Raw genomic sequence first — 27,435 nt, 5'->3', positions numbered from 1 at the left:
AAGGCACTTAAAAGTGTTAGAGCAGTGTGCACAGCCTGTTTTAGAACAGAGATCAAATGGAAGCAAGAGAAGGAAGGTCATCTCAAGAGATATGAGGTAATAGGAGCTTCCAAAAGGGTAAGGCATTTGGAAATACTTGGTGATGAATTGGATATGAGGTCACGGGGGAGATAGGATTGAACAGTTATTCCATTAACATGAGCCTGGGGAACTAAGGGGATAGCTGTATCTTTGGCAAAAATAGGAGTTGATTTAAAAATATGTGTGAGAAAAGTAAATGTATTTATTCTTATGGGAAAGAACCAGTAAGAAGACACAAAGCACCAGCCAGAAAGGATACAAGATCAAGGCTGGACATTTCAGTTGGGAATAATCTGCTGGGTTTCAAAGTGTTCTTTGAAGCCGGCTACTAGAGGGTGGTTGAAGGTAGTAGAAAAAGAGGAAAAAGAAAAATCACATAAGTATATTTCAAGAAAGAATGTCATTGAAGGAGATAGAACGTTTGAGAAAGTGATAGATGTATCAGCTTCACTGCAAGTCAAACTCTATTTACATGAACTTGGAAGAGCAATTGTCTTTTCCTGTGCAGCATTTCCCTCCAAGTCCTTGAAGTCCCATTCTCCTTAAACAATGTCATGAGTTCAATTGAATTAAAATTCCGGATGCTAACACCTTATAATTAACTTAGAATTTGGCATAGGGAATGTATCGCAGTCAAATAGCAGGTACCTTACATTCTATTCAATTACTGTGTTCTTGAGGGGATCCAAGATGGCAGCAGAGTAGGTGGATGTTACACTCACCTCCTCCCAGGATCAAACTGGAATTACAACTAAACAACTAGAGGCCTGGTGCACATTGAAAGGAAATTAATTAGAAGAAAGATATTAGAGGCTGAGGAGGAACCATGGGAGGGCTCCAGGGCATGTCTGGCCCGTCTCACTCAGTCCCGATCATTGAGACCCCAGCAGCAAGCTAACCTACTGGTCAGAGCGTCTGCCCTCTGGTGGTCAGTGCACATCATAGCAACTGGTTGAACGGTCCAACGAATGGTCAGACACTTAGCATATTAGGCTTTTATTTTATAAGATCATCCTGAATAATCAATTGAAGACTAACTGAAGTCTTACAACCAGGGATTTACAGAAGCCACACCTAGACTGGTAGGAAGAGTGGAGATGTAAAAAGGGTTAGCTGAGATTCTGGAGAGATAGCTCAGATGCAAAGTCTCCCCCAAGAAGAAAGGGTCTACCCCAAGCCGACCTCCCCAACCCAGAACAACAAAGACATGAACATCTGGATGTGAAAATCAGTGGGTATTCTGTCCACCAGGGAGAGACACAGGCACCCTTTTAAAGGGCCAACAAAATATTGTTCATAGCCACTCACCCTGGGCTCCAGTGGGCGGGGGTAGGGGGGTCATAGTGAACTAGAGTTTGTTAGGAGAGACTGGGTTTGTGCCTCTGGGGAAAGAACTTAAGGGACAGCTGCCAGAATCCTTGTGCTGAGTCCCTCTCCCATACCATCTATCTTGGGTGGAGCACTCCCCTCCATACAGCATCAGCCTGGGGAAATGCAATAGCCCCACCCTGCAGAGCTCACACCCTGCTGAGGAGTCAGCTGAGTGGGCTGGAGTGTAGAGGTCTGGGCAGACTCGGGGGTGTCAGTGACTGCATTGTATGGCTTTGGGGTGGGGCCCATTTCCCCAACTTTCCAGTGAGCTGATTGCCACCTCCCTCTTATGGGTGATCTGCTAGACACACTCTCCGGTCTCCAAGCGGCCCCACCCTCTGGATTCCTGGTGACTTCTCCCTGCTGAGGTATGGGCAGAATCCAGGACAGACTGAGCTGTGTGGCTTTGGAGCAGGGGCCACTCCCCCCACGATACCCCAAGCCTCCCACTCATAGAAGGTCTCCTAGACCCACCCTCCCAACCCCTGGTGACTCCACCCTGCTGAGATTGGGCTCCTGGCAGACGCTGGGACATACTGAGTTGTGTGGCCGTTTATTCCTTGCACGCCTGACCAGTACAGAGCTCTCCCTTCACATGGCCACATCTAGGACTGCTGGGGCCTGATAAACTCTGCGGCCTCACTCTGATGACTCCCTGAGATCCTGCCCTACTGCAAAGGTGTGCAAGCACCAGCAGGTGGTAGCTAGACTGAGTGTACCCTGGGACATTTGCTGAGTGGCCTTAGACCCAGCACTGGCACCAAGTGTGAACCTGTATCATCTGGTGAATACCACTTGCCCCTACCGCGAGAACCTGCCTCATGCAACATGAGTACTGCCAGAGGCTCTTTCAGTGACTCAGCCTAACAGATAGCTGGCAGGTGGAGGCAGGTAAAGGCTAATCCAGATGCCTGGGGACTTTTGCTGACTTGTCCCCAGGCCTGTGCTGGTAAAAGCCAGCCTTCATGCACAGCTTGTTGTTTCCCGCCGCACATACCCAGGCCCAGCAGAGGCAGCCACAAACCGTGGATCACTTTGTGGCTCCACACAAGTTGCCCAGGGCCAGTCACAGGCAGCATCTGACGTTGACCTGCACCATTTCCCTCCCAAGGGGCCCCAGAACTAACACCCCCGTGGCCAGCTTCAGACAACAGAGCAGGATCCAATTAGCTTCGCAAGCAGCATATTCAAAGGGGTATCTCGGACCCTGCTAAGTAAATTTCACTGCATGTGGTCAGCACCTGAATAGCAGCTTGTAGACATTGGTCAGGGTCAATTCTCAGAGAGCCAGTCTGAGGGTAGCCCCCATGCACGAATAGGCCAATAGACATCAAGACTCAATTACAACAGAAGGACCCACATAACCCCTTTCCCCCCCAAACCATTAACATTTTATTTAACAAAAACAACTGGGATATTTCTAGAGCTTACAGTATATTTAATATAAAAATAAGGAATTCTTCAAAAAATGCAAAACTTATGGATCCAAGCTAGACAGAAATTTATTTTACATTTCAGTTACCCCAAACAACAGCGTGTGGTCACCTCCAACTGCACATAGTGGGAGAGTTAGTTCTATGCCAGGAAAGGCCAGACCCAATGACTACAGAACCAAGGAGGATGGGCTAAGGGTGTCCTAAATGATGAATTTGAAACTGGCTTTCCCTTTTGCCAGGATAACCAGTGGTTAAGACCCAGCCATTCCACTGCTGGGAATAGACCTGAAGAACCGCGAAGCACGAACTGTAGAGAACATGTGCACCCCGATGTCCATTGCAGTGTTACTTACAATAGCCATGGTTTGGAAATAGCCCAAGTGCCCATCAGTAGGTGAGTGGATAAAAAAGCTGTAGTACATTCCTAGGTAACCACAAAACACATTTTTGTAGGTTCTCTAGGTTTTGCTTGTAAATCAAGATGAGGCAGTAGATAAATTTTGAAAAAAGACAGAAGGTAATCTAGAAATAATACAGAAAATATTGCTGGGTTTTTTTGGTGAAGAAAGTCGACTTTGTCTAGTTTATTTCAATGTAAATAAATTGTGAATTTTGTTATAAAAAATGCTGTGGTACATCTACACTATGAAATACTACTCATCCGTAAATAGGAAGGAAACCTTGTCTTTGCGACAGCGTGGATGGACCTGGAAGTATTATGCTACATGAAATAAGCCAGTCATAAAAAGACAAGTACCATAAGATTTCACTTACATGTGGAATCTAATGAGCAAAATGAAGTAACAAACAATATAGAAACAGACTCATAGATACAGAGAATAGACTGACAGTTGATAAATGGTGAGGGAAGGAGACTTGACTTAGGGTGGTGAACACACATGCAATATACAGATGATGTATTATAGGTTTGTATACCCGAAACCTATAAAATTTATTAACCAATGTCATCCCAATAAATTCAATAAAAATTTAAAAAAATTATTCTGTTTTTAGAAAAACGTAGTTTTCCCATGTAAAGAGAATGGAAGGTCTCTCTGGAACAAGTTGACCATCCATAAAACACCTAAAAAGATGGAAGAATCTAAAAACTCTTTCAGAGAGTAGGAAGACTTCTCTGAGACTGTAACCCCACAATTGTGTCAGGCAGCTATCCCCAGTATTGGAATAATATGCTAATATTGGAATAATACGCAACATATACTCTTTTTTTCAACCGATTTCCTTCACGTAGCATCATGCTTTTAAGAGTCATTTATGTCTTTGCATGTATCAGTATTTTGTTCCCTTTTTATTGACTAAACTCCATACTTTATTTGAAACTCATCAGTCTTCCCCTAATCTCTTTTTCCAGGATGCAATCCAAAATATCATATTACAGTTAGTTGTTGCAGCCCAAATGAGTCTAAGGAGACATTACTGTTTCTCAAACATTTCTTTTGAAGACTTTGAGATTTTTGAGAAGTGCTGGTCAGGGATTTTAGACAATGTCTCTCATTTTAGTTTGTCTCATGGCTTTTTCATGGTTAGAGTAGGTTTTTGGATGCTTTATCATGTTGTAAAATTTTTCTCCTTTTTTCCTAATCTGCTGAGTTTTCACAATTTGGAATAGAGGTTGGATATTGTAAAATACGTTTTTACACATCCATTGAAATGATATATTTTTTTCTCTTTTTAGTTTGCAAATATAAGAATTGCATTTGTTGACTTCTGAATGTTAAATCGGCCTGACATTCCTAAGAAAACTTCACTTGGTCATGAATGTTGTCCTCTTTTTTATATAGCTTAACTTGTTGAAAATTTTAGAATTTTTGCATTTATGTTTGTGAGGGATATTTTCTTGCAGTGTCTTTGTCTGATGTTGGAATCAGTGCTTCATAGAGTAAGTTGGAAAGTATTCCCTATCCTTCAATTTTTAAAAAGATTTTTATAAAGAATTGGTATTAATTCTTCCTTAAACATTTAGAAGAATTTATGATTAAAGCAACCTTGGTGTGAATCTCAGAGGGAAGGCAGGGGAGTGGGGTGGTGGTAAGTGATCAACCAAAGGATTTGTATGCATGCATATAAGCATAACCCATGGACACAGACAGTAGGGGGGTGAGGGCATGTGCTGGGGGGTGGGAGTAGTTGGGGAGAGATCAATGGGAGAAAAAGGAGACATGTGTAATACTTTCAACAATAAAGAATTTAAATTAAAAAAAGAAAGCAACCTAGATGTGGAATTTTGAAAGCAGGAAGGTTTTTAATTACAAATTAAATGTCTTTAGTATATATAAGGCTACTTAGGTTATGTATTTTATCTTTAATGAGCTTTGTTTGTGTAAATATTTAAAGGAGTTTGTCCATTTCATGTAAGTTTTGAATTTATTTTCATAAAGTTTTTTAGACTATTTCGTTATACTTTAAATATCTGTAGAATATGTCTTGATGTCATATCTCTCATTTCCTCCTTTCTGTCTTCCTTTGTTTGTTTCTTTTTTTCTTCCTTCCTTTCTTTTTTTTATTAAATTTATTAGGGCTACCTTGGTTAATAAAATTATACTGTATTGTATATTCACCACCCCAGCTCATGTCTCTTTCCATCACCATCTATCCCTCTTTCACCCATACTGTTTCACCCATACGAGGTGGCTTTTTTTTTTTCTTAATTCCTTCACCTTTTCCACCCAGCCCCCTATCCTCTCCCCTCTGGCAACTATGAGTCTATTTCTATACCTCTGTAACCAGGTGAAAGAAAAAAAATTGATATTAAAAAAAGTCGAGTGGTAGATAACTGTAATTAAAATAGTGCCATTGCAACAATGATTTTAGAACAATATAGGTTAAAAGACTTTGGCAAACTTACAAAGAGGGTAGATCTCATTCATAGCATGGTTTCTATGGAATTAACTCCAAGTACTAAACGATTTATATTCCAAGGAATACTTAAAATATAGCCCTTTCAATAAACTAGAGCCTGCCTGCCTGTGGTCTCTTCTCCCAGAGAACAAGACTTGGCTGCAAGGAACATTTTCACCATTCCTGGAGCTTAGCAGAGCCATGCAGCCAAGATTCTTATAAAGGAAAGCAAGAAAACGTGAGCTGTGAGGGGCATAGAGAATGCTATCTGGCACCTTAGATATATAGGGCTGTGCTGAATTTGAAAAGACTCAGAGGTTTATATTTTCTTTTCTCTTGAACTTCTGATAAGAAACTTCCCTGTTCATTTTCGGGGATATTTGATCAAGTTCAGTAAGAGTGACCCCACACAGACCTAACTGGGACCCTCGGGGAGCTGACGAAACTTCACGGGCAGTTCATCCACCCCTTCCCTCTGTTTCTGATACAGGATTTTCCTCCCTAGTTGCCGGTTTCTGGAGGCTGGGAAAAGTGTTCAGTATGTGTCTATAGTCCCTAGAAATATATCGATCTTGGATAATGCATTTCCCTAATTCTAACTGGTTTACAGTAGCTCTGTTTAACATACAAGTGGATGTGAAGATAAATATCCATTTACTTTATGGGTGCTTACCACTTATCAGTGAGTCAAGACCCTATCCTAAATTTTCAACAACACTTTACAAGCTTTTTAATGTTTCTTCCTAATCTTAAAGTCTTAAGTAGGAAATCGTCTTTTAGTACAAAAACTAAGTGCCTATATCGTGCTGTTTGCTATGTAAAAATTATTAAAAGCGTGTTGTCAGAGAGACACATCAATTGGTGGATTCCCACACTCGCCCACGCCGGGGCATGGGATGGCATCTGCAACCCAGGTACATGCCCTTGACTGGGAATTGAGCCCGTGATCCTTTGGGTTTTGACTTGTTCAAAAACAATTTCTTCCCTTCACAGATGCTATCTATCCCAAGTAATGTTTTAGTGAGCAAGTGAAGGAAGGGAGGCAGGAGGAGAGGGAATGAAGAACTGAGGTGGCAGGAAAAAGCCTCATAATCCAAGAGCAAGCGTGCTTTAGATTCAGCAGGGGCCTGCGTTCCAGGAAACATACTTTTAGAAAATAAGATTAAAACCAGTGAGATGGCGCAAATAGAAATCAAACTGGGAATTTCCAAGAGATTGACAAGCTAATAACAACGGAAAGAACGAGAGCCGTCTCCCTACCAAAAAATCACCAGAAGCCACGCTCAGCCAAGGAAATCTAACTGACAGGGTGCTGCTTCAGCGTTTTTATTCCTTCTTAACAAATGGGAATCTTACCAGTAAGCTTCAAGGCATGATTGATGAAAATGGGATAAGCATTTGCCATAAATTACCTGCGTTCAGTTGTAACAAAACAGCATGTGTGGTCAGTTTCTGTGCTTTATTGTTGCAGTGCTGAAACCTTTACACTGCTTCCTTATGTCTCCGGAAATTACAGAACTTTAGCTGAAGCCTGGGTAGTAGAGTGTGTAACCTGAGGTTACAGAGTTTGCTTGTGGCAATCCTAAAAAGGAAAGTTGTGTTCTAGGGCTCTCATTAAGAATGCTTCAGAAATTTTATACAGAATTAACCATTTATTTATAGTGTCCATAGATCGTATTTGGAAGACCCATCTATAAGGTTTGTAATTCTAGTTAGTGTTAGAGAAGAACTCACTCAGTATTCGGTTCACCTTTAGAAAGATGACCATTCCCTTACACAGATTCAAAATGTTACCAGTATAAGAAAGAAAACAAGAACTCTAAACATAGGCTTTCATACAATGGGTTCAGATGTATTCAGCAATGCTTACATGGCTGATGTTGGTTTAACTATTTGTGATGTGAACTTGAGTAAGTCGTCCGTGACATCCCACACGATCTATGTTAGAGACTGGCAATCTTTTTCTGTAAAAGGCCAAGGAGTAAATATTTTAGCATAGATGGTGTCTGTCACAACTACTCACTCCTGCTGTTGTAGCCGAAGAACAGCCATAGACAATAAGTGGATGAATGGGCGTGACTATGTCCAGTGAAACTTTACAAAAACAGGTGGTGGGCCAGATTTTCTCAAAGAATGTAGTTTGCTGACCCTTGATCTGTGTTAAAAAAAAATGAAATAGAGGCTCAAGTGAAAGAAACAGAGAACTTGGTAGCTTATAGTTTCAGGCCATAGTTTCCATTATATTGGTGTTAAATGAATATGGTTTTTAAAAATCTCTATGAATTAATTATAGTATTTAGAAAAAAATATGCTTTGGAATTAATATTTGCAAGAGGATAAACTTTTTCAATTTTAATACTACCCATTTCTTAGGAAAAAAGTAATTTTCCAGGATATGTATTATATAGATAAACTTTTGCCATTTCTACAATTCCTACCAATATCTTAATTTTCTTATTTTAGTTTATAATGGTAGGACAAGCCTTCACTACAAATTTGGCATATTTACCCGAATTCTCAGTGGAAATTGGAAAAAAAAACCCACCTGGGAAAAGACACCAGAAAAAGAAGGGAAGGAATCACTGACATTGCTTAATGCCTTCACTATTTTTGAGGATTGTAGGTGAAAATTATAGACAAAGTGAGTGGGTTTTGTGAGAATGGTAAAAGGTGGGTATGAAAAGTGAGAGGATGTTATGGTTTTCCTTATGACAGGAAGGAAGAAGAAGAAAGAAGGAAGGAAGGAAGGAAGGAAGGAAGGAAGGGAGGAAGGAAGGAAGGAGTAGAAATATTTTTTGAGTGCATATATGTCCCAGGCATTGTGCTAGAGTTTTTTGAACCTTAAAAGCAACCCAGCAAGGTAGATATTTTTATCTTCCTGCAGCTGAGAAAAATGGAAGCTCAGAGAAGTAAATGTCACAGTTAGTAAATAGCTGAGCCAGTACTGAAACACGACCCATGCAATTACAATGTCTGCACACTGTATGGCATCGTAAAGATTTGATTCCCTCAGCCATTGGAAAGTCTGAGGGAGACCTCCGTGTCTTTGAGAAGTTTGTTCATGGTTTTCTTCCATAGTCTGGCTTGACTCTAGGGGATACATAGCCTTCCTAGTATGTTGGGGATGATGTTATCAGGAACTGCAGAAGCCAGTTAGTGGTACTTACCTATCTGAGGCAAGGTAGACATGACCCCCAGGTATCTTCAGATGGCTAACAGATCCTGGTGAACAAATGGTGAGATCTGTAAATTACTAATTCGGATGTGACTTGGCATGCCTGGCCAAAAAAATTAAATAAAAAAAATAAAAAATAAAAACTTGGCAAGTGGAAGGCTGATATCAGCCACTGCAACGGAAAAATACGTAGTTCTTTCCCCGGTTTCAGATCAAAGCCAGTGCACTGACCCAGGACCCACTGATTACAGATTCTTCTGGGAGGACCTTCCAAAACCACAAGCACATAAGATAAACATTCCTCTGATCCATTCCCAAAGGAGTGTACCGCTACTTACCAGGCTAACTATGCACTGGAGTCAGTGGAAGATTCAGACTGAAGATTCTGGCGTATGGTTTCTGAGCTGATGCTGCTACCAGGTTATCTGAAACACCACTTGGTTCTCCATTTAGAGAAGAAGCTGCGGATGTTTTACATAGAGTTTGGGCACAGAAGTTAACCTTACAGTGGTTCTAGTGCATCCCCGAGTGTAGGGAAGTAGGGATACACAATGACTTGGCCACTGGCAGAAGCCGCACCTTACTTTTGCTGGCCTAGGAAGTCATAGCCAACAAGGGCCATGTAAAGAGGGCCAGAAGGAAAACATTCCACCCTTTTAAAGAGTTATGTTTGAAGCATAATAACGTTTCTGCAGAAATTTCAATATATTATTCTAATCTTCAAAGACTGAAAGAATGTAGGAATGGTGGTTGCCACTCTATCTCCTTTCATTTTGCTAGACTCTTGGGTATCAGTTAAAATTTTGGGACCATTGTCCTTTAGTTTTGATAAAATGGCCTTTATTTTTCCCCTATTACATGAGAGGAAATCTTTTACTTTCTATTTTTCATTTTGTTGTTTTGCTACTGTCAGGCATTGCTTCTGTAATCCAGGCATGAACCCAGAGACTCTGGCGGCATGTCCCTGATGATATGCAAGAAGCTAAGCTATGGTAGAAGAGCATAAGGCCCACGCACAAAAGAAACAGAGATTAGGAAAGGGCAGGGAGCCCTGAGGACCTGAACCTCCCAGGTTCCAGTTACCCCTTTGGTTCTTGGAGCTGCTTTTCCTTGGATTTTAGGGCGACGCCACATTTTGATTGAGCTAGTTTGACTTGTGTTTCTGTCACAACTCTAAATTGAGCCTTAACATTAGAAAGAGTGCTTTACTGAAATGTGGAGAGGCAGTTACCGCCTTGGACTATTTGTTTTATCGAGATAACACGATTTGATTAAAATTCCCTTGACTCTTTGATTTCCAGCCATGGCTGGGAATGTCTTCCTCACCCAAGAAGTGACCACCATCTAAGGGAAGAGGTGATTGGTTTAAAAAACCTTGCTTGGTATTAAATTCATAACTCTGAGGATTTTAAGTCTTAGAAGAGTGTATCAAGGAAACTAAAATCAGCATCTCAGTGTCTTTAAATATAACATAGGTTATTGGGAGATAATTTAATCATATTCCTGCCCACAAACTGAAAGCTAGATTTAATCAATATTTTTCTAATGTTTTCCAGGGAAAGAAGTGGAAGGTCTCAATGATATAAGTCCATATACACACTTGGAAGAAAATAGCCATTATAAACATATGAAGTTCTGTTTTCACCACATCAAAACTAAGCACATTTTCAGAAAAATGTTTAAATCACTAAACATATGAACTTTCATGTTAAATCCTGTTTTTATAATTCTATAAGTCTTTGATAGTTTACAGCAACTAATATATCTTTAGAGCAGGGGTCCTCAAACTACGGCCCGCGGGCCACATGCAAATACAAATATTGTATTTGTTCCCGTTTTGTTTTTTTACTTCAAAATAAGATATGTGCAGTGTGCATAGGAATTTGTTCATAGTTTTTTTTTAAACTATAGTCCGGCCCTCCAAAGGTCTGAGGGACAGTGAACTGGCTCCCTGTTTAAAAAGTTTGAGGACCCCTGCTTTAGAGTGTATATAATGTAAAAATATCAGCATCAAAATTATCTACATTATAGAGTGGATACTTATATTCAAAGAATTATTTGGTTCACCAAAAGCTATACCAGAAAAAAAATGACATTAAAGATCCTTTAGAAGATTTAATGTACTAAAATTTAAAAAAATTTTCAGCAATGTTTGCTGTGTAAAGGACATAAAACTATATCTAAACTATGATTATCAGAGCTGAATTTTTATAATCATGTTGAATGCATTTTTAATAACTTAAAAAATTGTAACCATAGAAAATTTAGAACAAATGCAAATTTCAAATATTTCCAGGTTAATGTCATCACTAGCAGAGATGTAACTTAAGGATTACTTACCACACAAATGTCACAAGTTTCTTTGTTTTATGATTGACACATGGTATGTACTCACGAAGATCATGTGTTTTGTAGGAGAGGATCAACCTGTTGCAAAAACGAAAGTGCAGGGAAGAAAAATTATTTTATCAACATTTTAAATCTTTTCCAATATGCTCACTGTTGAGTCCAAAATAAACATTTCAACTTTTCATTTTTCATCTTTAGACACCAATGGCACAACATTGATCATTTTATGTCACAGTTTTTCTGCAGCATCAGTTAAAGAGGGATTTAGCCCAGGAATGTGCTGTGCTAACAGCAGGAGAAATGAATCGAGTGAAATATACCCACACTGTGTATTTTCCATCTGTGGAGCTTTTGTGAAAAGGAGGGTGACTGGTTATTGGGGCCAAGTGGACACAAAATGCTTTGGTCATTGTGTGAATAGGGAATATCCTTAAATCAGAGAGTTAGATTGTACTAGAATGTAGTTGACATTTTTTAAGAGAAAATAATTTATTTTTGGAACATTGAACCCTGACCAACTTGGTAAGAACATAAATTCTATTTCCCTTTCTCTAAGTTTTCATATGTTTTATCATGTTACTAGGTTCATCCAAATTTAAAATTTAGAATTAAAACCTTCCTGGGGAATAGAATATTTTTTTCACCATGAAGTAATCATCTTTATCTTCAGCAATGCTTTTTTTTCATTAATGTCTATTTTTTCTTATATTAATACTATGACTGTCTTTTGATGGTAATTTCCTTTTTCTTTTTAATATATTTTATTGATTTTTTTTACAGAGAGGAAGGGAGAGGGATAGAGAGTTGGAAACATTGATGAGAGAGAAACATCAATCAGCTGCCTCCTACACACCCCCTACTGGGGATGTGCCCGCAACCAAGGTACATGCCCTTGATCGGAATTGAACCTGGGACCCTTCAGTCCGCAGGCTGACACTCTATCCACTGAGCCAAACCGGTCAGGGCTTGATGGTAATTTTCATGGTAAAACTCATTCCATCATTTTACTTTCACCCTTATGTTTTGATGTGTCTTCTTATAAGTATTTGAAAAATTAAGTCTGATAATTTTATATTTATTTTGTACTTTCATTCTGAATGTAGGCTTCTCTTCCTTTCCTTTCTTGACTTTTTGACTTTTGGGATAATGAAATGTTTTCTTTTCTCATTTTAAAAAAATAATGAAAGTTATCAAATCTGCTTCTTTAATATAAATGGTTCCATTTTAAACTATATCAAAATCTAAAGTCAATTTTTAAAGTTCCCTTGCAGACAATACACGGATATTATGATATGTTGACTTCATTCATTACCTTACCTATTTAAGAACTTAAGGTTGCTGTGCATGTTGTCTTATTCTAATAACTCATAAAGATGTTATTATTTTATTTTTTAAGGTTTATTTAGGTATTTATTAATTTTTCCTGAGATATAATTTTCTCCTAGTCCGGTGTCTTGTCATTTTCTTTTCTTATGGCAACTTTCAAAGAGAAAAATTACTTTGTCTTTCATGGTTCATGCTTTTTGTTTCCAATCTGAAAAACTTTGCCCACTTGAAGATTTGTGAAGTCTTTCTCTGATGTTTTCTTTTAGGAGTTTTTTAAAAATATATATAACAACTCTTTTATTTTTATATTTTTTCAACTATACTGAATCCATTTGTTGTTGGAAAAATTAAAAAAAAATCTTTATGGTTGAAAATATTACAGATGTACCTCTTTCCCCCGCCCCTCCCCTATTGTCCCCCTCTACCTGGTTCCTGCCCAACCCCAGGCCTTTACCACCCTATTGTCTGTGTCCATAGGTAATATATATATGCATATAAGTTCATTGGTTAATCTCTTCCTGCCCCCCCTTCCCCTTTTCCTCTGAGATTCATCAGTCTGTTCCCTGTTTCCATGCCTCTGGTTCTATTTTATTCATCAGTGTATTTTGTTCATTAGATTCCTTGTTCGTTTATTTTGATTTTTATATTCAATTGTTGATAGATATGTATTTATTGCCATTTTATTGTTCATATTTTTTATATTTTTCTTTCTTTTTCTTAAAGAGTATCCTTCAACATTTCATGTAATACTGGTTTGGTAGTGATGAACTTTTTTAGCTTTTCCTTGTCTGTGAAGCTCTTTATCTGACCTTCAATTCTAAATGATAGCTTTGCTGGGTAGAGTTAATCTTGGTTGTAGATCCTTGCTTTTCATCACTTTGAATATTTTTTGCTTCTCCATTCTGGCTCGCAAAGTTTCTGTTGAGAAATCAGCTGACAGTCATATGGGCGCTCCCTTGCAGGTAACTGCTTTTCTCTTGTTGATTTTGATTCTCTCTTTGAATTTAACCCTTGGCATTTTAATTATGATGTGTCTTGGTGTGGGCCTCTTTGTTTTTTTGGTGCTGAGTTGTATAAGTTCTTTATAAATTTTGGATATTAACCCCTTATCAGATGTATCATTGGCGAATATGTTCTTCCTTTCAGTGTGTTGCCTTTACATTGTGCTGTGCAAAAGCCTTTTAGTTTGATGTAGTCCCATTTATTTATTTTTTCTTTGTCTCCCTTTCCCGAGGAGATATAGCAGAAAAATATTGCTATGATGCTTATTTTCCTTAGAATTTTATTTTTGAACAATCTTTAAGGACTTGGAAGGAAAGGTCTTCTCCAGAGAGAATTTTTATTTGTTCTTTCCAATGCCCAGGCATACCAATAGTTCTGAATCATGCTGAATGAAATTTTTGCCTGAGTTTTCTCTCAATGAGAATCATTTCAATTTGGTCTTCAAAACAGATTTTGGTTGCCAGTTATCAACAATGATATTTCCCTTTTGCAGCTTTGCACCCAGGTTTGAAGAATCAATTTTTTTTTTTGGTAATTACTAAGGCAGTAATAGGATTTGTGGGTGATTCCTATGGGATGACATAATCCATGGTGCTCAAATTCTTTCAGGAAGAACATAATATTGTTACTCTTTCAAAGGCAAATACCTTCAGGTTGAATGCAGTCAGCAGTTTTCTACTTTTTTTTTAGACCTGAAAATTTCTTACTCTCATCCTAACTCCATAATGCATCATAAAAGATATTTTCTGTATTATATCAAGGAATACATATTGCCTTTGGTGGAAGGGTTGATTCAGGCAACTAGCCTATTATATTGTTCAGAAATGTAATTCATCCTACTTCTTTTTTAAAAATTTTATATATTTTTTTTATTGCTTAAAGTATTACAAAGAGTATTACATAGGTCTCCTTTTTTTTTCTCCCCTTGACATTCCCCCCTACTTCTTAAGTTTTATGTTGATACTTTTTTGTTTTGACTTCAATATTTATGTTAGAGTTTTACAAGGTTAAGCCTAGAGGTTAATTTTATCTTAGGAAATCTGCTTGCCATTTTAGGAATGTCTATAGGCAAATAAAACCAACATTCTAAACTAGTGTCAAATAGCTTTATTAAAGCAGTTACTAAGCATCATATATAATTTAAAGTTTTGGTAAAATAATTAAACATACAAAAAAAGTGTAAATATAAGTATAATGAGCCTCCATATACCCAGACTCAACAACCATCAATTTTTTGTCACTGTCATTTATGCCTTTTGTTTTTTGTTTTTACTCTTTTACTGAAGTCATTTAAAGCTAATTTCAGCTTTCATAGCATTTTCCTATGTATTTATATATGCATTTATAACAAATATGTATATTTTCTTACATAAACACAGTTTGATTATACCTAAAAATATTACTACTAACACTTTCTCTAATCTAATACTCAAGCCTTAAATTTCCACAGTTTTTTCAAAAAAACCTTTTTTTTCAAGCTGGTTTGTTTGAATTAAGATCTAAACATGGGCCACTCATTGCATTTGATCTTTTTTCTTAAGAGATTTTGTTCTAGAATAATCTCCCTCTCTACTTCCTCTCACTTTTCTCCTACCATTAATTTGTTGTACATTAAATTGCCCCACATTTAGTGATGCTCCAGTTCAGCAAGTGACAGCTTAAACTCTCTGTTGCAAATTTCCCATCAGTCTCTTTTTGTTTCATCTTTTGATGATCGTTATCTATATAAATTAGGTTTTAAGGATTACAAAATAGAGATGTTCTAATTTTATTTTTTGTTCTATATTTCTTAAGTTCATGTTATTTCAAACAATGCTGAATTAACATTTAGTCTGTAGGGTTATCATGAGCTCAAGAGTTTTTAATATATATTTGCCTTTGCATTATTCATTAGAGATGCATTTGCATTTATTATTCATTAGACACTCAAAATTTTTCCTATCTTTGTTTAACAAGATAGAAAAATCTTTACTTCTGTCATTTTAAAATAACTGATTAGTTTTTGATACCTTCCTTGTTTTCTAAAAGTTTTTATTTCATGTTTTATCCCCTTGATCATATATATTTACTCTTCACTATGAAAAATGAAGATATTAGTAAGTTTACATTCTCCCTGGGGGTAGTCTACTCCCCACAATGCTGTAGACTTCAGTCCAACTCCCAAGAGTTGCTCTGCTTTTGTTTCATTTATATTTGGTCTTGGGTGGTAGTTAATTATAGTAGGGACAGTTCTGGAAACTTTCAGGAGGCCCCAGACATTGATATTTATTTTTAGAATAAGAGATGTTTAGTGCCTGTGTTTTCATCTGTGGACCCAAGTTGTCAACTCTGACTCAATAGAAGTTCCGTTTAACCTCCTGTCATAATTTTTACAAAACTTTCAGGCTTGTTGGCTGAGATTTCAGTCCCTTACTACAGATAAGGTAACACTTATAAAGGTGGATCAATTCCAACCACGTTTCCCAGATTGGCATGAGGCCCACTTTCCTGTAAGTTCTTATGAACAATTTTATGTTCACTACAATTATCTTTCTGACTTTGAATTCCCTCTTTATTTCTGGCACCTTAGATAATTTCTCAGTTTCAAGCTTGGCATGGCATTACATTTCATTTTTTGTGATATATTATCTGTAATCTCTATGTGCCTTTGTATGGAGTTTTATTCAGTCTACTATAATGACAAAGTTCTGAACATCATAATAACAGATAAAAATTGAAAAATTTAAAAGCCTCTTAAATGTTTTCTGGTAGAGAAGGTTAAAAAGTTGATATAAGTTTTTTTTTTCTCTACACTGAATGTTTCAAAAACTCATAAGCTTCATCAGGATAAAATAAAATTTAAACTATTTTAGTAAACATAAAGTGTAATACTTCCAGCTACAGATGGCAATGTTAAGGTATTTCCAATTTACTCCATTTCTAACACCAATTAAAATGACACAAATTAAGCAAACAAACAGACCTTCATCTCCAATGACACTAGTACATGGCCCAAACCCAGTCTACTAATTGCAAACAGTAGAAGCCAAGCAGTGTGAAATTTTGGCCAAATGAATAAACATACTGAGGATTGTGTATATTTTTATGTATCTTGGACACTGTCCTTCAAGACTTGAAGTATTTCGTCAGGAGATCCTTACTTGGAACACAAAACTCTGGGGGTATGAGTGGGCCATAGAATTGTTTCATAGTAGGAAGTGCCACATAGGCTATGTAATTTTATACCATGAAAACACAGGATAAAGTGCCTAGAACATCAACTAAATTGACCACATATTGTATTATGCAGGAAACTGCAGCTAATTCTATTAAATGAAAAGTATCTCATTCTCTGAACACAATGCATTAAAATTAGAATTGAATAAGAAATGTAGGAAACAAAGTAAGTCCAAGAAAACCATTCAGAAGGAATTAGTGAAGACAAAGATAGATATTAGTGAAAGAGAAAACAAAAAAGTAGATTTAATAATCAAATCAATAGAGTGATTCTTTGAAAAACCCAATAAATTAGAGGCAAAAAAATTTCCTAAAAGTACTAATCAAATGATGTTTAAAATAGTAAAATGCAGAGACACATAAAAGACAAACTAGATAGAATTACAAAAAAGCATATTTTGCTTTAATAATGCAAATAAATTGGAAAACCTTACTAAAATATTTTTCCAATAAATAATAAAATATCAAAATTCACCACTAAAATATTAAGCATTTTAGCAGAGCAGTTACCTGAAAGAGCTTGGAATATAATCCGTGTGTTAACCAGCAAAGCACTGCGGTCTCAAATTCACCAGTGAGTTCTGATAATCCTTCCGAACTATTCACCAGAGGAAAAAGAAACTTTGTATTTATGAAGCAAGGGTAATATTGACATCAAAACTTGACAAAAATAGCACCAAATGAAACACATAAACATCACATAAAATATATGAGATACTAGGCAAAGTTTAACCAGTGCCTTGTTCATGTTCTAAACATTCAGGAAGAAGTAGCACCGGGTCTAGTGAAGCTAGTAGAAAATGTAGGAGAAACTACAGATGATGCATTATAGCACTGTACCCCTGAAATTTATATCATTTTATTAACCAATGTCACTCCAATAAATTCAATAAAAAATAAAATAAGTTAAAAAAAAAAGACAGACAAGGAAAAAACCCCATCAAGTTGCAAAATAAAAAAAAAAAAGAAAGAAAATATAGGAGATTAGTTTTAAAACTGATAAAAATTATAAATTTTGTACCAGTTTAGAATAAATTACCTCATAAGACTTTATTTTTTAAAAATATGTTTTGATTGATTTTAGAGAGAGAGGAAGAAAGAGAGAAACATTGACTGGTTGCCTCCTGCACACCTCCTACTATGGATCGAGACTACCACCCAGGCATGTGCCCTGATGGGGAACCAGTGACCTCTCGGTGCATGGGATGTCACTCAACCAACTGAGCCACACCAGCCAGGGTACCTCATAAGACTAAAATACACATATTCCCAATTAAATCTTAGGCTACTTGTTCTTTACAATTCTTCTTTAATTATTTAGATGCAAATTGGTACTATTTAAAATTGAGTTGTTGTTTTTCATTAATGTGATAAAGATCTTAAAAAGAAAAAAAATCACAAAAAAACCTTGCCAATACATATTGCTAATGGACATAAGTGCAAAAAAGTCCAAAATAAAATATTAATATTGGTGCATGTTAACCCTTTTCGGTCCAACGTGGAGGCTGACTTGACAGACCAGGCGCTAGGAGCAGGTCCAACGTCAAGGGTGAGACACCGCAAACTGGTTCAACATTCAATCCCGTCAATTAATTTGGAACAGACTGTTTGAATTCCAAAAATAAAATTGGACCGCAAAGGGTTAAAAAGTGCACTCCATAATGAAATTGGGAAATTTTCCTACAACATAAGGGATGTTCAGTATTCCAGTTCCTTATGTTAATTATGCCAATAATATGATTCTAATACATCATTTTAATATAGTGCTGATAACTCAAAGATAAGATCATATCAAAAGAAACTGAACTGAAAATTCAACTTCTATTTCCTCAAAAATATCTATAAATTAGGTAGAGATGGATATTTCCTTAATCAGTAGAAATCTCTGAGCAAATTACAGTGTCATGCTCAAGATCCAATGACCTACTTTAGGCAATACCATCAAAATGCCCTTTTGTTTTTACTATTATGTAATACTAGAGGCCCGGTGCACGAATTTGTGCACTTTGAAAGAAAATTAATTAGAAGGTGGCCGGCGGGGTGGGACTGGGCGAGACGGGCCAGACACACCCTGGAGCCAACCTCCCGTGGTCCCTCCCCAGCCGGCTGCACCTGGGGCGGTGCCAGGGCTCAAAGGGTGTCTGTGGAGTGAGTGGGGTCCCTCTGGCAGGTGGGGTCCCTCGGCCGGGTGTGGGGATTGGGCTGAAACCAGCAGTCCGACATCCTCTGAGGGGTCCCAGAGTGCGAGAGGGCACTCTGCAAAGTTGCTGTCGCTTGGCAGCTCCTGCATTGAGTGTCTGCCCCCTGGTGGTCAGTGCATGTTATACCTACCGGCCAGTTAGCTTTTTATATATATATATATATATATATATATATATATATATATATATATTATTGTGTCCATATCAGTAAATTATTCTATCTAATAAAGATGGAATATGCAAATTGACCATAACTTCACAACAAAGATGGTGGTGCCCACAGCCAATAAGGAGGGAATATGCAAACTGATGCGACAAGGCAAGAGGCGGAAGGCGGCTCTGGCCGGAGCGAAGGTGGTGCTGGCAGCCAGGAGAAGGAAGGCCTATTCTTGCACGAATCTTCGTGCATCAGGCCTCTAGTATTCAATAAATTTTAGAAAGAGTCTTAAAAACTGAAAGTTGAGGCAAAATTATAATTTTTATAAAAATATGATTGTATTCTTAGAAACCTCAAAATAATAAACTAAAAAAAGTATTAAAACTAAGAAGAGTTTGGAGTGATCAGCCTGGTCACAAAATGAATAGCTTCCTTATATGTTAATTATAACTAGTTAGAAAACATGTTGGATAAACCTATTCATAGCAGCAATAAAATAGTAAATTGCTGAGGTGCAAATTTAATATAAGTTAACAGGATTTATGTAATATTAAGCTATAAATGAAATAGTTCAGGACGTGCATTCTGTGGTGCCCAACTCATATACTTCGCTCACCAATATGGATGGTTTTCAGTACTGGACTTGAAGGGTGGACTTTTCTGCATATCAGTTGCCAAAGAATTCCAGCAGTTGTTTGCTTTGAATGGCAAGACCCAGAAACACAGGAAACCCAGCAGTATGACCAGACAGTTTTGCTACAGGGATTCAAAAATTTCTCCATCTCTTCATAGATACAGAGAACAGACGGATGGCTGCCAGAGGGGAGGGGGTTTGGGTAGCTGGGTGAAAAAGGTGAAGGGATTAAGAAGTACAGATTGGTAGTTATAAAATATTCATGGGGATGTAAAGTACAGAATAGGGAATACAGTGAATAATATTGTAATAGCTATGTATGGTACCAGGTGAGTACTGGAAATATCGGGGGAGCACCCTGTAAGTGTATGATTGTCTGACCACTGTGCTGTACACCTGAAACTAACACAAAATAATATTGAATGTAAAATGTAATTTAAAAAAAAGATATACTCTTGGAATTAAAAAAACAAACCAAACTTCCCACCTTATTTTGGGAAATACTGGCTAAAGATCTTGGGGACCTTATGTTAGATGAAGGACTTTTTACTTCAGTATGTGAATGGCATTGACAGCAAGCTCCACTTTGAACATTCTATTAAGACTGAATCATTCGGCTGAATGTTTCTCAGAGAAAGGCCCAGATATGTAAACACCAAGTTACTTACCTGGGCATCTCCCTGTCCCAAAGTCAAAGCGATCTACTGCCTGACAGAAACAGTCAATTGCAGACCTCATAGAGGGCATTTGGGAAGCTGGCAGGATTCTGTCGAATTTGGGTTCCAAATTACAGACTCGTCGTAAAATCTATGAGGCTTTAAAAAGACAGGCTCTGGAATCTCTTACTTGGACTAAAGAATGCCAAGCAGCTTTTGACACAACTTAGGACAAGTTAATTTTAGCCACAGCTTTAGGGTTATCAGACTTGCTAATCAACTTGTATGTCTGCGAGAGACAACGCATCAGTCTTGGCACGTTGACACAAACTTGGGCAACATTCCACGACCGGTCGCTTACTTCTGCAGCAGCTAGACCACACCGTAAACGACGGCCCCCTGGCTTCGGCCGTTGCAGCTACTTGCTTAGAAATTCACCCTGGGGCAGCCTACCACCATGTACAGCTGCCACCACGTCCTCTCCTTATTGGAGGGAAAGGGATTTTATTGGCGTGCGTCAGGAGGAATGGGAAAGTACAAAGCCATCCTTTTAGGCGATCCTAATGTGAGGCTACGATTAACATCAGCTTTAAACGCAATGAGACTTGCTCCGGATTGAGACTCTGTGAACTCCAGAACATGTCGTCGAGCAAGGATATTCTCGCTGGCCGAACCTGACTGACCAGTTAGCAGAACGAGAGTTAAAGCTCTTCACCGATGGGTGTAGCTTCATGGACCAAGGTAAGCTTTGCTCTGGGGTTACGCGGTGGTGACTTTACAAAGAACTTTATAGGCAAAAAACCTTACCCCCTGGGAGGTCAGCACAAAAGGCGGAAACCATTGCTCTCACAAGAGCCCTGCTTCTGGCTGAAGGAAAACAGGTAAATATGTATGTATGTATGTGTGTGTGTGTGTGTGTGTGTGTGTATATACACACACATTCCCAGGAAGCCTTTTTAGTAGGACTTGCCCATGGAGCCATTTAGAAAGAAAGAGGGCAACTCACTGCCAATAACATAGATATTAAATATGCTTCTGAGATTCTGCTGTTGTTAGATACAGGCCACCAACCCGCACACATGGCCATCATGCAGTGCCCTGGCCATCAGCAGGGTGAAACCTATACAATCAAAGGAAATCAATTGGCCAACCAGGGCACAGAGAAGGCAGCAAGGGAAGGCGATTATCTAGGCTTGGTAGGATCTCTCCTCCCTCAGACTGCCTTGCCTCAGTACCAGCTGGTATACTTAAACAAAGACAAAGAGCCAAGGAATGGGGATTCACTTTTGACCAAGCTGGACAGGCAATGCACAAGGACTCTTCTGATTGCCAGAGACAATCCTGAGTGCTGTGCTCTGGCACAAACATGACGACACCCCTTAGGTGAGGCCACCTTGCAATAGATCCAAAAACATACAATGGGGCCTGATTTGCAAAAGACTGTTCAACAAATTATACAGTGTTGTGAGATCTGTGCTCAGAACTGCTGCTAAGCCTCCACAGACGGGAATTCAACATAAAGGGGGTGTGCCCCGTGAGGACTGGCAGATAGACTTTACTCAAATGCCTCGAGCCTCTGAAAATTTTAGGTACTTGCTAGTGTTTGCAGACACCTTTTCAGGATGGGTAGAAGCCTACCCCGCCTGAACTGGAAAGGCCTGTGGAGTAGTTAAGCCCTTCTGAAGGAGAGCATCCCTCGGTTCGGATTGCCAAACACCCTTCAAAGTGACAAGGGGCCCACATTCATTCCCAATATCACTCGGCAGGTAAATGCTGCCTATCAACTGGAAATGACATTCTTCCTAGAGACCACAGTCAACAGGAAAAAAACCGAGAAAACGAATGTTGCCAAAATATGTCAGGAAACCCATATGACTTAGGGAAGGCGTGGCTGTTGCCCTGTTGCAGATTAGGATGGCTCCCGACGCAGGTTTAGTTTAAGCCCCTTTGAAATTCTGTCTGGTCGGCCATCCCAGGTCTCTGCCCCAGCAGGTGAAACAGCCGGTGCTTTGCGAGATCTGGCAATAGCTGTGTTAAGACTTTAGGCACGATTCGAACTCCTGTCCATGAGTTTGCCTCCAGCAGGTCTGCGTATCTTGTTGATGTGACCCTGCACCCCTTTCGCCTGCGAGATCGAGTCCTCCTTCAGACTTGGAGAGAAAAGGGACCTGAACAGCACCTGGCTGCCAAGTGGACGGGAGCCTCAGGGTTCTGCTAAACACGCACTCACCTGCCCATCAGCTGGACGGAAGCCGCAGACACATCACACGGGAATAAAGGTGGCGCCGCCAGAAGTCCCTCCTCTTCTAGGACTTGAGAGCCCCTAGGAGACCTAACGCGACTCTTTCATGAACAAGATAAGTAGCATGAGGCTCTGGGCTGCGTTGTGTGTCCTGTCCCTCTGCTGGAGCTGCACCCCCGCGTGGAAGGACAATTCCTTCGTTCGAATCTCTCAATCCATAGCCTCCTCCGCTAACTTATCCCATTACTGGCTCTGTCATGTCAAACCTTCCTCCGGGCTTGATTCTGCGGACCCTCTGGTCATGCCCGTTTTAAATTTCTCTCAGATCCCGAGTTTCCAAGTCACTTATGACATGAAATTCCCTAATGCTGTTTACCGAGTGAGGCTTGTTAGTTACGAATTTCCTGTTCCTTGTTTCTTCCTCACCCCACCTGAGAGCTTGACAGCCACGGTTCCAGGTAAATACTGTCAAAAGCCTGAGTCCTTGGGGCACAAGAATTTGACCACGCCCCATGGAAGAACTACTGTTGCTTGTCAGTATAATAAGACATATTTCACTGACCCCGTTTCTCTCCCTTTGATTCGACAACGATGTGCAAATCTGTCCTCTGCCTATGCTTCTACTGAACTATGCAGAACCTGGAGGGATCAAAACGCGACACACCTGAAGGGCACCCCCACCCCCTTACAGAGTTGCCATATGACTCCATCATGGACCCTGCCTCGCACTGACCCCTGGTTAGAAAACATCTTGAGTCACCTTCCCCAAGGGGACAGCCTTAATTTTCAGAACATGACTGGAATCTTATGTGCTCCCATGGGGTACGTTTTTGTTTGTGGATCCCAAAATGAGGCCTGGGCCTATAAATGCCTTGACAGTTGGCATGTTGGTGGAACCTGCCTATTGGGCTACTTGGTAACCCCATTCTCTGTCCAGAATGTTCTAGAAACTGTCCATTGGACCAGTCCCCTCACTCTCCTCACTAGGATTGCTCGGGACCTCCCTGAGGGAGACAGTTATTTCTTTGGCTACACCTTCCTTCCTTGGTGGAATGTGGCAGCTCACCAACATGTACTGAGGAACCTATCCAAAACCTTAGATATCATTGCAAATGAAATGGCTGCCACCCTCACTGGGCTGCAGACGTCCTTGGATTCTCTTGCTAAAGTTGTACTTGATAATCGTATAGCTTTAGATGACATGCTAGCTGAACAAGGCGGAGTCTGTATTGCTGCTAACGCTACTTGCTGTACATCTATCAATTCCTCTTCTGAGGTAGAGACTCATATTGCTCAAATCGGACAACAGGCTACTCGGCGCCAGCAAACCTTAGGACATCAGAGCAGAACAAAGTTAGATAGAATGCGAAACTGGTTCACAGACCTTTTCTCGAGGAAACTGAATGGGTTCCAGTCGAACCTAGGTAGTATTCTCAAATTATGTCTCATTCTTCTTCTTATAGTTATGGTATTCATAATAATTATGTACTGTATAATTAAGAGCTGTGCTAAGAAGGCTAAGACTCCTAAGACAAATAGGGAAATGCCCATGGTAAATCTTTAAACCCCATGTTTCAGAGAAGCATAAAGAACATTTCATAGATCAGGTCAAATTGTTCCGTTCCACAACCTCACCTCGCCGACCCCGATCACAGGAAGTGGTCAGATGAGAGACGATGTCCCATTATCCCCAATTCCACATGATTATGGAATGGAGCAATTGACAGTGGGAAATTGTAATAGAATAAGTAACCAGACTCTGTGACCCCATCTTGCTCAAGCCTGGCATGTCAGTTAGCAACTTCTGCTTAGTCCTACATGTAGATATGCTCATCATTAAAGGACTCTAACCTGTAGCCCAGAAATTACTGAAACAATCTCCCTGCTTGAGACTATGTCCCCAAAGAAGAAAGGAAGTTTCTACCAAAATAATGATTGTTTTTTAAAAGGAGCCTCTATGACTGCACCACAGCAGCCAGAGTTTGTGAACCAAAAGGAAAGAAGTTTCACTGTCCCCCTTGGGCCCTTGCTGACATCCAGATGTCTGTGTCCATCAACCACCTCCTGACCTCAAACCCTCTCTTTTTTCCCTTTCCCCCGACATAAGAGAAGCCTGAATTCTGTACTTTCTCATGGCGGGTCTTTAGGATGCTAGTCCACCATCTGCTCAGCTTGCTGGCTTTCCAAATAAAGTTGCTTTCCCTGCCTCAACTTTTTGTCACTAGACTTATTGGCCGTCATGTGGGGAGCAGAAAGAGCTTTCACCCGGTTACAGAATGCGATCTGGGTAAACGGAGTGAGTGCACTGTTCTTAGACAGTAAATTGGTATTCTAGAGATTGCAGCTCTAAATGATGGAAGTTCAATACTGTGACAGTAAAAAGAGGAAAATGATTTGTTTGTAACTTAAACTGATTGGAAAGCTCAAGAGAAATAAGCATTCCAATAAAATGCAGAAAACGTAAAGAAGAAGAGTAATGAAAGCCCACTAGCCTTGCAAGATTTATAACATTTCATAATGTTTCACTATAGAAGACAATTTTGTTGTACTTTAGGAGACTATTGATAGATCAATGTTGAATTAAATTATAAAATAAACCAACACAGATGTGACAATCTAGTAGTATATGATGACGGTGGGAAACCTGGGTAGTTATTTGAGAAAAAAGAAAGCTGGAATTCTACCTCAGACACTTTACTGAACACACTACAAACACTTGCCCCCTTCTCCTGTTAGATCACAAATTTAAAAGTTAAAAAAATCTAACAAAACTGTTCCTTGGAAATATGGGCATTTTTTTCCTATAATACTGCTGCTGGTGGTGGTGGGAGGATGCTCAAAACGTAACATTCATACTCCATAAAGAAAAAAAAAAGATGCATTTGACCACATGAAAATGTAAATGTTCTCAATGATAAAAATCTTAGTCAAAATAAAACTGCCAAACTGAGAAACATACTTCCAACCCCCAATGCAAAGACTAGTTTTCCTTATGGGGCATTTTGCTAATTACAATTCACATCTTCCCCATATTTCAATGTTTCTAGAACTGGAATGTGGGGAAGCTTCTTAAAATCCAAATTGCATTATGGTGGGAAACAGAAGGCTGCGAGAAGGGGAGGTGGGATATCAGACTCGTTGGGCGACATTCCTGCAGCTGGAGTCAAGAGCAGGCTCGCTCTTCTCAATGGCAGTGTCAGCCCCAGAGCCCAGCCCTGGTGGCTTCCAGTTCCTTGAGGAACTGTCTTTAAGGAACGCTTCAGTGCCGGTGCCCTGGATTGCACAGAAGACACTGTTGCTGGGGAAACCGTGGACACGAGGACACGGGGACTCAGTGTTGCAAAGTGATTCTGAGGAGTCAGACACTGAATTGAAGACATTTGCTCTATTTCCCGTCTCTTTGTTTAACAAGGAAACATGGCAAAACTATCTGCTCACTTAAATGTAAAAGGCTTATTTTAATATGTTCAAATTAAAAATTATAGGTGATAAGAAAGCATTCTTTTTTAATTTAATGGGCAGAGTTTTTTTTTCTTTTTATAATCAATGATGTCTTTGATTTTGTTATCGGTGTGGTACGCTCTGTGTCCCCACCTGTTACTAGTAGAAGTGGGATTTTGGGGTGCTGCAGGGATAAGAATTTGTTGGGGCCCTCAGAGGGGGGATGAGGTAGTGTGGAAAGCTTTATTTCCGTGGAATTGAACCCTGAGTTCCCAGGGTCCCCTCTCTCTGCGTCCTGCCATGGGAAAAGTCCCATTTATCTTAGCAGGGCCGTGAGCAGAGTTTCTGCTCCCTGTTTGCACGGTCCAGTCCAGCATCTGGCTGGTTAGCCTGTGTCCCCCGCTGCATTCCACTGCGTGTAGGGCCCGCACGACCGTGGGCCACCTGGCTATGGAGGGAGCACGGGTGAGTGCAAGGAAGCAGGAGTGAGCAAGAGGAACAAGAGAGGGAATTCCTTTGTCTGGGGATATTACCCTTCCAAGATTTTGCGTGCTTGCAGTGGCTCCACCCCCTAAGCCAGTTATCTTTGTTCCCGGTTAGACTGACGGGTAAGCACCTTCCCTATGTCACCCTGACTTACCTGCACATGCACCATCTTCCCCTTGTTGGACCCCTTCCCTCAGGGGTTTGCAGGGAATGGGCCGGTGTTCCCCTGGGGAGTGTAAAGCTGCAGCTGCCCAGAGGACCAGGCTTACAATGTGTGGCCTCCCCTTTGCTCCTTTCCTATTATTAATATTAGCCAGCTAGTTACGATGGTATTGATTTGATGAAATATAGAATATAATGGGCTGTGACAAATTAACAAAAGATAAACAATCTATATTCATTTTTAAAGAAATGCAAGTGGCACTTAATATGAATAGATGTTAATATTTATAATTTTGAAAATAAAAATTAAAAATGAAATGCCATTTCGCCTATCAGATTTACCAAAGATCCAATATAGTGTGGATGAGAGTATGTGTAAACAGACATTCTCATTAAATTTCATTGGTGGATTACATTCCTTTCAAGGGATAAATTGATGTCCTTACAGGACAATTTGATGAAAGTCTGTCAAAATTAGAAACATAGATTTTGATCAGCAATTTTATATTTGCAAATTTATCCTATAGATGTGTAAAGAGATACACGTGTACAGAGATAACTTTAGAAAGAGGTCTCTGCATTACTTTTAATTTTACAGAATAAAAACAATTTGTTTTTATGACTAGCTGAATACATGGTGA

The 27,435-nt window shown here is 39.3% G+C and overlaps 1 protein-coding gene across 1 annotated transcript; it reads left to right on the top strand.

Moving 5' to 3' along the window:
* Positions 1 to 20,966: 20,966 nt before the first annotated feature.
* On the top strand, positions 20,967 to 24,906 carry LOC111825818 (endogenous retrovirus group V member 2 Env polyprotein-like). The gene is made up of 2 exons (XM_023753138.1): positions 20,967 to 21,204; positions 22,549 to 24,906. The coding sequence occupies exon 2, from the start codon at positions 22,812 to 22,814 to the stop codon at positions 24,267 to 24,269; it is 1,458 nt and encodes a 485-aa protein (XP_023608906.1). The 5' UTR covers positions 20,967 to 21,204; positions 22,549 to 22,811; the 3' UTR covers positions 24,270 to 24,906.
* Positions 24,907 to 27,435: the final 2,529 nt, after the last annotated feature.

The sequence above is a fragment of the Myotis lucifugus genome, unplaced genomic scaffold (genome assembly GCF_000147115.1).
Source record: "Myotis lucifugus unplaced genomic scaffold, Myoluc2.0 scaffold_1, whole genome shotgun sequence".
Taxonomy (NCBI): Eukaryota; Metazoa; Chordata; class Mammalia; order Chiroptera; family Vespertilionidae; genus Myotis; species Myotis lucifugus.
This window is presented reverse-complemented; position numbering and strand designations above follow the sequence as displayed.

Bases quoted from the DNA above. Each gene is read 5' to 3' on its own strand.
- LOC111825818 (XM_023753138.1), top strand. From the start codon at position 22,812: ATGAACAAGATAAGTAGCATGAGGCTCTGGGCTGCGTTGTGTGTCCTG.